The sequence below is a fragment of the Talpa europaea genome (genome assembly GCF_964194135.1).
Source record: "Talpa europaea genome assembly, chromosome: 1".
Classification (NCBI taxonomy): domain Eukaryota; kingdom Metazoa; phylum Chordata; class Mammalia; order Eulipotyphla; family Talpidae; genus Talpa; species Talpa europaea.
This window is the reverse complement of record NC_140073.1, coordinates 79,501,552-79,511,095: the sequence shown is the minus strand read 5'-3', so window position 1 is coordinate 79,511,095 and position 9,544 is coordinate 79,501,552. Positions and strand designations below refer to the sequence as shown.

The 9,544-nt window shown below is 47.0% G+C and overlaps 1 protein-coding gene across 1 annotated transcript in view; it reads left to right on the top strand.

Annotated features, from left to right (window-relative positions):
• Positions 1 to 1,273: 1,273 nt before the first annotated feature.
• The window catches only part of TMEM163 (transmembrane protein 163), a gene marked incomplete at both ends in the record, with an annotated part of 232,271 nt that continues 224,000 nt past the window's right edge, over positions 1,274 to 9,544 (top strand). The window contains 2 exons of the mRNA XM_084255855.1: positions 1,274 to 1,475; positions 7,153 to 7,272. Coding sequence (XP_084111981.1) covers positions 1,274 to 1,475; positions 7,153 to 7,272 — 322 coding nt within the window. The remainder of the gene's footprint in view (positions 1,476 to 7,152; positions 7,273 to 9,544) is intronic.

Below are 9,544 nucleotides of genomic sequence, written 5' to 3'. Positions count from 1 at the left end.
CAGCTCATTCAGTTTGTAGTTAAAGAAATTACTGGTCAAAAAGATCAGTCCAGACCTCGTTTCTACCCCACTAGACAAAGTAGAACGAGAGGCTCTTCCAGGTCTTGTGTTTTCGCTGCATTTCAAATCCCGCTCTGCTTTTTGATCACAGGCAAGACGAGGAGAAAGGAAACTGGCTTCCTCTTCAAAAACACAGCTCCCCCAAGTACGTGGACTTTAAATTAGTAATTGGAATTTTAGAGGGCTTAGATTTAAATTTAATGACTGGTCTCCTTCTAAAGGTGAAATCTAGACTCGAAGTTGCATGTTCTATGTCCAGTCCTCTGCACCTTTCCGAGAGGCCACGGGCCCGACGTGGACCAGGTCGCGGCCTTGATTCCGAGACGCACCTGAGGGTGCCAGGGTGCGCGCTTCGGGCGGCTTTAGGCCGCGGCTCTGCGGGCCGCACCGGGAAACCCGGCGAGGCTTATTTTATAAAGGGTGGCTTCCATGCAAGTCCTGAAGGATGGGAAGACTCCAATACTCAGAGCAGACTTAGTGGGGCAGAAGCCCAGGGATGGTCGCAATGGAGGAGCCTTGGGCTGCAAATCTTCCTGAGAGGGCCGTGGTCTGAAAAGGCCTCCCGCCCCTTTAAGTTGAGCGGGCAATTAAAGCTCCTGGCAGGCCCGAGGCGGACGGCCTGGGGGCAGGTGAACCTCGCCTTCCTGGGGCGCGCGGTGAGGATGGCGTCCCAGGAGGAAACGCGCCCCAACCTCCGAAACCCACACCCCTCCAGGAGAAAAAGGTACCAAATTAGGGCGCCGACTTCCCGGACGGCAGATTCGGTCGAGGAGGCTCCCTCTGGGCACCACCCCGCGGGCGGGTGGGGCAGGTCCTCCGCCTGCCCCTCGCCGGGCCCTCTCCCCGCGACAGCGGGTCCCCTCGCCCCGAAAGTCCTTCGAGCTTCCACGGGGCTGGCCCCGCGCGGTCCCCCTCAGCCGGCCTCGGGGCGCGGGCTCCCGCGCTGGGGCCTCGGGGCGGGTCCCCGCCGCCCGCACCTGCCTCGGGGGCGGAGCGCGCAGCGACAGGGCGGCTCGAGCCTCCGCCACCAGCGCGCCTCGGCAGCTCCCCGACACCCCCCCGCACCCCGCGCACCTCCACTCCTCGGCGCCCGCCCTCCCCTCTCCGCGCAGTCCGTCCGTCCCTCCGCGGGCCCCGAGCCGCGGCGCCTCGCACTTCTGCCCCGAGTCCCCGCCGCGCTGGTCGCCGCCTCCCGGATCCACCGCCCCGCGCCATGGAGCCGGCCGCGGGCAGCGAGCGCCGCAGCCCCGCGGGCCCCGCCGTCCCGCCGCCGCCCCGGGGCCCCCCGCCCTTGGCCGCCACCCCCGGCCCGGGCCAGCTGGGCTCCCCAGCGCGGGAGCCGCCGCAATCCGAGGAGGGGCGGCAGCTGCGGATCAGCGAGAGCGGCCAGTTCAGCGACGGGCTGGAGGACCGAGGTGAGCGCGCCGTCCCGGGCTCTGCGCGCGGCGGGGAGAAGAGGACTCGTGGCCGCCGGCCGCCCATTCCCCGGGGGCGCCTCGGAGCCGGCACTTCCCCGCCAGGGCGAGGGCGCCGGGGGCCGCAGCCCCACCTCCCGCGGCCGGCGCCGCCCGAGCCCCGGCTCCTGCCCCGGAACCCGAGCGCGGCTGCCTCGCAGCCCACCCGCCTCACGCCCGCGCCCGCCTTTCCGCCAGCCCCTTCGGCGCCCCTGGAAAAGTTTGCGGGGGGCGGTTTTTCTTTTCCTTTTTTTTTGGCTGTCGGAGCCGAGCGCTCCCGGGGGACTGCGGGCTCTGCTAAGCTCCCGGAGCACTGTGCTCGGTGCGTCTTTGCTCCCAAGCCCTCCCGACCCCCGGCGGCTCACCCCGAGAACTTCCCTGTGCGGGTTTAGACTGGGGAGTCCCTTGCGGACCGCCGGGCTGCCAGATCCGGCACGGGGCGAACCGAGGCGCGCAGGGTGGCCCCGACCTACTCACAGGGGACCCAGTTCGCCGTGGGCCGCTGCTCCGTTATAGGTGTTGGGGGCGGAGGACTGGTTCCAGGGATTCGGGCCACCAACCTCGTCGCGGTAGATGCCGCTGGAGCCTGGTGGTTCCTGGAGCGCGTGTCCCCATCTTCAGAATCCCTTCCAACACACTGGCCTGGAACCCAGAAAACCCTTTTCTCCTGGGAGGCCAAAACCTACCTTCCCGCCGACAGCCCTTATAACCCGTTTGAGTAGCCGGCAGGAAGCAGGAGAGAGCCCCTTCTTCGTTCCCGGGTCTTTCTCTCCTTTTATTTCTCCTTCCTCGCCTCCCTTGTTTTCTTTGGCTCAGCGGCTGGAGCCCTGTTAATGAATGGCCACGTCTATACCTTTCCTGCTTCTTGCTGAAACCAAAATTGTGGGCCTCCTGAAAAAATGACTCAGTGGTCCTGCTAAAACCAGCTGGTGACCGAAGCGGGGTTCTTGCAGCCAGGCCTAACGGTGGGGAGCTGGCTTTTTGCCACGTCCACCCCCTTTTCTTGGAAGCCTTATTTTCTTGGTCGTGGCGGATTTATATATTTTAGTCTTAGCAGGTTTCTATCCTATTCTTAGTATCTTCTGTACATTTTTATTATGGTTTAGTGTTCGCAGACACGATCTCTTTCCTCTTAGAAAATGTAAAATGTAGCATGTGGAATGGAAAGGCATGGAAACGACAATTTTTACAGAATCGGCAGGGATGCTCTGTGAGACCTGGAGCCGCTCCAGTTGCAAGGAGTTCTGCACCTATGTTGCAGTTTCTCCTCCTTTTCTCTCATTAATAGATAGCATTTTGGGCTGATGATTGGTGCCATCACAAGCATCCAGCAAAACCTATTCGTTTTATTGTAGATAGTATTAATTACCGTTCACTCTGCAACTAATAATGAAGGATTAAAATTTTTTGTGTTGAAGAAAAACCTCAGGGCTGAGCTTAATTTTGTAGCATTGCAGGTCATCTGTCAAAGTAGTCCATTTCTCCCCACCCTACTGAGTGATAGGAGGGAAAGAAGTGCCAGGGTGAGTTAATATTTAGCATCATCTCCTAGTCATGCTCAAGTGTAAAAAAGCCCTTCTGAATTTATTCTTAAGGTTATTTTCCACTGGTCAACTGAATTTCATTTTCCATTATATTATAGCATGAAAGCACTCACTGTTTATAAACGGTGACAGTGTGAAGCCCTGCATGCCAAACACAGCCTTTCTGTTAGGATGAACCCTATCCCTCAAGAATCCAGTGCCAGGTGGCATTGAAGGCTGAAAGTCAGTGTGACATTCTTTTGTTTGGTCTGTTCCTGAGAGCAAAAAGTTAATAATTGAGTCATTTTAATTAAATAAATGCAAAGGTTACCTGGGGAGGTTTATTATATTTTGTATTTCTGGTTTTTTTGGGAGGGGCTTTGGGGGGTTGGGCAACATCTTTCCATTATCAATTTTTTGTGTCCCTTGAGTTGATTCTATTGCTGCTACCTTTGCCCCACTGGTGAGAGAATTTAGAGAAGGAGGAAACCTCAGCAGTAGGTGCTGTGCATCACTCCATCATGCCTGGCTCTCCCTTTTAGGACTGAATACCTATAAGGGTGTGTGGGAGTGGATATCTGGATATGTACCAGTATTTGGTCTTCTCTTTTGTTCTGTATTTCTTCTGAGCTATCAGTACTCTATTACAGCCTGCACCTCACTCTAGTCAAAGGGTTGCCTTATAATTTCAAAATGTTTTGGAAGTTTGGAGATACATATTTTCCCCTTAGAAGTGATATAGGCTCGTTCCCTGAAACCTTGCTAGCTCATAATGTCAGTAACTGAAGTGCCATTTGACTGAGTCTTGATGTTCAGGGAGCGAGAGCTCTGTGATCTAAGACCTTTAGAAACTAAATACAAAAATAAGACAAGTTTGTCTTAGGTGTTTCCACCCCCACCTTTTTTTTAAATACCTGTGCATCTCTCTAAAATGTTTCCCTACCATTCTACCACAAGCCACAGAGCCTAGCCTACCCTTAGAACATCGCAAACTTTAGCATATTCCTTCCAATCTAATAGTCTCATTTCTTGAGAGAATCCTAGAGTAGCCCATAGGAGAAGCAGTTGGAACTATTTCACAATAGCATGAAAATTACTGATAATTTGCCTCCCTACATGATCTTGTATCCACTTCCCTTCAAACAGTAAGGCATCAGTCCTTCATCAATACAACCCTTATGCCTGCGAGGCCCCAATTATAAATATGTGAAATTGGAAATTTAAAGGAGAGGTCAATGATAGGTAGAAAGGACTCAGCCCTGCATGCAAATCTGAGTCCTATTTTAGCTTGTCTAGACTGCTGCCTTTGTCTAACTTTGAAACCCAGTTTCAAATTATTTCACTGTAGGCATTTCAATCCTTTCTCCATGGCTTGTAAGTGTGCATGCAGCCAGCACAAGGTTGCAGATGGAGGCAGCTGTATGTGGGCCAGTTACTTATGAACTCAGTTTTTGTTGGTTATTGTACTCCACTTCCCTTTGAGGAATGGAAAAATTTTCATTCTTGGTACCACCTATAATTTTAGAAAGGAAAACCTTTAAGAAAATAAGCAAAGCTGGATAGAATTGGGAAATTGAGCCTTTCTTGGGTAATCTTTCATAGCATTTACTTCATTTTTAAAATTTAAAACACAGGGTCAGACCTGGAGAAAACCACCAGTCCTGCTACCGAGAGGACCCATGAGCCATCTTATTAACAGGGCTGTCCAACCCGTGTGGACTGTTGTCTAAAATTCTCTTTGGGATACTGGCCCACTGTGGGGCAAAGTGTGTAGATTGGTGTGTGTGGTCAGGACTGGTTATTTTATGGGAAACAGTTGACTTTGAAAGGGAAAAGAAATGTCATGTGACAGAATATAAAACCCAAATCACTCTTTTCTCTTACAAAATTAAATCTTCTAAAAGGAACTTTGTTTTTACCCTTAGTGGATAAACCTCTTGAGATTGTTGCTGTCAAAATACCCAACAAATGAACTGCTTATTTGAGTCACTACTTACATGTTACAGCTTCACTTCTCCTGAAAATCAATTGGCTAAGATGAAAGAAAGATTTTTGTATCATTTGGGAAAAAGAAACTAAATTATTGGGAGTATGTGGGACCTGTTCATTCTAGACTGTGGCTCTGGAGACAGACAAGGGTGATCATAGTTGAAAATTAGAATGGTTTTTTTTGGCAGCTAGAGAAGTAGATGAAAGGACAGAAAGAGGTGGACAAAAGGGTTTTAATTTGAAATCATGTCTGCCAAAACAGAATTCGATGTGTTTCTTTTCCCCACCTAAGTATATTTTTTCAGGAAGGTTTGAGGAAATTTTTACAGGGAGAGGGAGGTGGTTATAAACCTATGCTTGCTGCCTCATCTACTTTTTGATCCCATATAAGTCCATAAATTTTGATCACTTAAAAATCTCTGGGTTGTAAGCTAGGTTTAGTAAAGCAGCCTTCTTGACATTTCAGTGTAGAATCTGGATGATAAATAGAACTGAGAAGTGCTTTTTACAATTTTTGAACAGGGTGCAGTTTTGGGCAATTAGAGGCTTAGTGTGGTGTCCAGTCTTTCAAATGGAATGACGCCCTTTACATGGTGTGTAGGTGTGACTAGTTGCATGCTCTGCAATATTTTACAAATGAGTGTCCAAGCTTTGACTGACAATTTTTCATTGGAGCTGTTGTGTGAGGCTATTCCATTCTGAGGGTATATTGTGGCTTGTTTAGCCAGAGATAGTATCCTAAACTCCTGTTTATGGGAAATGCATGACTCAAAATTTGATTCTCCATGCCCAACAAAGAGATGCCATGTATGACCTACTCTCAAAGGGGAATTAAAAATATAAATCAGGATCATACTGAAAATGTTTTAGTTCTTAACCCAAGGCTGTTGAAAAGAAACTCAGGCATTGCTTTGTGGTCATCATGATTATTTCTGTTACTGTTGAGGTCTCTCAATGTTGAAGCCATAGGAGACAAAAATAAACCTTACACTTGGCCTACCCCAGAAGCTTACCCTAGTTTTAGCAGGTTTGTTTCACTTTAATCTGACAATTTTTTTTTTTTACATACAGGTATTGTAGAGTAGAAGGAAGATGGAAGAAACTATATAGGTGTATGATTTAGTCCTGATTGTTGTTGGCTGTGGTTAAAGAGAAATGGCCTTTCTCCGTTACTTGTCGGGGGAGCACATTGGTCTCTTGTCTTCCATGATTCAACACTTTGGGCACAACCCATTCCATCAGCAGGGCCTGTGATGGTGGATTAATGCAAATCAGTGCCCACAGCTGAGGAGCCGAAAAGCCCAACACAATGCAGGCTCTTCCTGCCCCTTTCCATGCACAGGGCTTTATGGAAGGGGCAGCACCTGTGTGAGACAAGCAAGTTGACGCAGGGCAGGGGCTAGCTGGAATCCTACATTAGGTCAAAGAGTGGTGGGGCCTGTGATGCTGTAGGGTAAATAAAAAGTATCAGGCTTTTCTGCCCTCCTGCCATTAGGATTGATGATGGAAACTTGCGGTCCTGAGTGCATCCCTGATGGCGGGCACCTGGAATAGGGTGTGGGCATACGTAGATGGGATTCACCTGGGCTAAGACTGGGCTTATAAGGGTGGTGTCACGGGGACGCCAGTATAGCAGAAGCAGAGAGAACGCGAAAGAAGGCCGGAGAGCCCAGAAAGAGTGAAGACTTGCTGGGGGCTGGGAGGCCTGCTAGCAGGCCTCCCAGCCCCCCAGTACCCCTTGCCAGCTGTATACCTGGTAAATCCCAATAAAAGCCTGAAAAGCCACCGAGGGCTCCAGGACTGCTCCTTTACCCTGTCTGCTCCCGTCATAGAGAACCTGCCCTGTGTCATTCCTGCCACTACAGATGCCTTCTAAAGAGGTCAGCTGCTGTTACCCTGCAGGAACAGATGCCTATTTTCCCAGAGCCTGGGATTTTTCAAGAGATGCCAGAAAGGTTGATTTTCATATCAACTTTCTTAATTGTTTAAATATAGTGTAGGCCAAACAAAACACATCTTGACCCTCTGGCTGTTAGTTTGCAGTCCTTGTATAAGAATGTGTTGCCTTGGCTGTGGGTTCCTTAATCAGGAAACATCTAACTTCCTTTTCTCCTTGCTTTTGTCAGGCTTGCTAGAAAGCAGCACTCGACTAAAACCCCATGAAGCCCAGAACTACAGAAAGAAGGCTTTGTGGGTCTCCTGGTTCTCCATTATTGTTACACTGGCCCTGGCGGTGGCTGCCTTCAGTGAGTATCTGGAGCCTTGCTGATCGATACCTGCTGGTGTTGCCTGTTTTATTCTCTGATTCCTGCGGGATGTGCTTTTGCTTTTAGTTGACTATTATTGATGAGTAAATTTTTTTTAGCTGGTTCAATAGTCAGGGTACTTATAAATTAGTCAAATGGCTTCGTTCCTCTGCAGAGGGATGAGGTGGTTAAGAAGAAATGGAGAGCAGTACTGGGAACCTTGGCTCTCATCAGTATGCAGGTTTGTGGAAGTAGATTCTGGCTGTCAGCTGAATAGTGAAAATATTCTCTTGGTGGATAACTTCAGCTTGGGCTGACATGTGACAAATCTATATCCTTGAGATTCATATTTTGAGCCTGATGCAACCAGATTAGTGCAATATTGTAGTACATTCTCTCCTTTACCCTTAGTATACCTCTGCAAGGTTTAAATTAAAATCATATACATGAAAGAAAGAAGGGCGGGTCCTCGGTCAAGTTTCCCTGGCCACAGAAACAAAAGCATTTATTACAATCAAAAAAAATGAAGAGAGCTGGACACTTTCTCCCTATGGCAGCCCTATGCCATACGTTTTTTTCAGTTAACGTTTGCAGGTTGTAGAAATGCACACATCTATTCTTATTAATTGTGCGATAATTCAGAAATTTAAACAATGACATTCCGCTTCAGCTTAACCTAGGTAGAAAACACTGTTTTGTTTTTTTAAATGATGGAAGAGAAATGTATTTTGCACATTTTGTGATAATTTATTACCTTAACAGATAGATCTGTCTCCTAAGTGATAATTACCATATAGTGTGTCTGGTGACAACACTCAGAGTTGGAGAAAAGACTGTCCATTTGAATATATAGCTTTGTGTGTGTGGTTCATAATTCTGTTTTGCATATTTAGATCTGCTGGAAGTTGGTATTGGCTCCCAAGAGGGAATATTAGAATTTGACCAAATGCTCTCTCTAAAACTAGGCATAAATTACTTGAAGCAATTTTTATGGGAAACACTGTATCACATCTTGGCTCTAAAAAAAAAAAAAAAAAGCCAAACATTTAGAAGCGCAGGGTAAAGCTTTTTAGAGTCTAAACGTATACCAGTAAGCCAGAAATCTAATCAAATTCTGATTCCTGAAAATAGCTACTTCTTCCTCTCTCTTTTTTTATGCTGAAACAAGAATAACAAGCCAGATTGATATCCCTGGAGGATAATTTGGTTGTGGTGGCTGGTGGTGGGCTCTGGATATGACACCATAATTTACATATGTAAAGAAAGAGGAATGGAATGAAGAGAGGCGATTTACAAATAGAATAATAGTTACTCAGCTATTTCTGTGAGTCTAATAAAGCTGTTAGAACTTTATGTTGTGGGTGTTCGAATAAGGACCCAAATGTGAAGAAATACTGAGCATGTCTTTCCTTTGGGAGAATATTACATTTGATATACATAATCTCATAATAGGGAAAGATCATGAGGAAATTTTGGTTTCACATGTTATGCCTGATCAATTGAGTTATATTGAAAATTTTGTTCCATTTCCTTTAATAAGAAAAGACTGCTGCATAATGCATACAGAATTAGGATGTTGCTTTGTGAAAAGGGTTTCTTTTTAAAATGATGCTTTTACCCCTTTACTGTAGCAAGTATCTAATCAACTTCTTGCCCATAAAATGTTGGCATTGGCATATATTACCATGATCTGTGTTATTTTCTATAGTACATTCAATTTGTTCCCAAGTTGCTTTTTGTTCCAGTTTAGTTAAGACCAAAAATGTAGATGATGAATGATATTTTTTTCTCACTTTAACTATACAGGAGGGTGTGTGTGTTTTATGTTTTATTTATTTTATATATATTTATTACATCATCTTTCATTTTTGTACAATGTATGATTTCCTGTGAAATTCCCATCACCAAGTCACCCCTGCACCATCACCCCTGCACAACCCATGTGGTCTTTGGTAGTTTCCTTAGGGTTGTTGGTTTTACTCTTTATTTTCCTAAATGTATTTACAGAGTGCAATATTTAAAATCCCTCCTAAACTATCATTTTATGTTGACAGACTCATGCATTTCTTTTTTTAAAAGGTTTATTTATACATACAAGAACCGGGGTACAGGCCAGAGGTGTGGGGGGGGGTGAGAGCATTTACCAGAGACAGAGTGGGGAACAGATCAGGCAGACTGACTGAAATACACTGCTGAGGGGAGCAGTGGAGAGACAGGAGAGGTCTGCTGCACCATGTGGGTAGCTCCTTGGCTGGTTTGAGATTGAACTTGT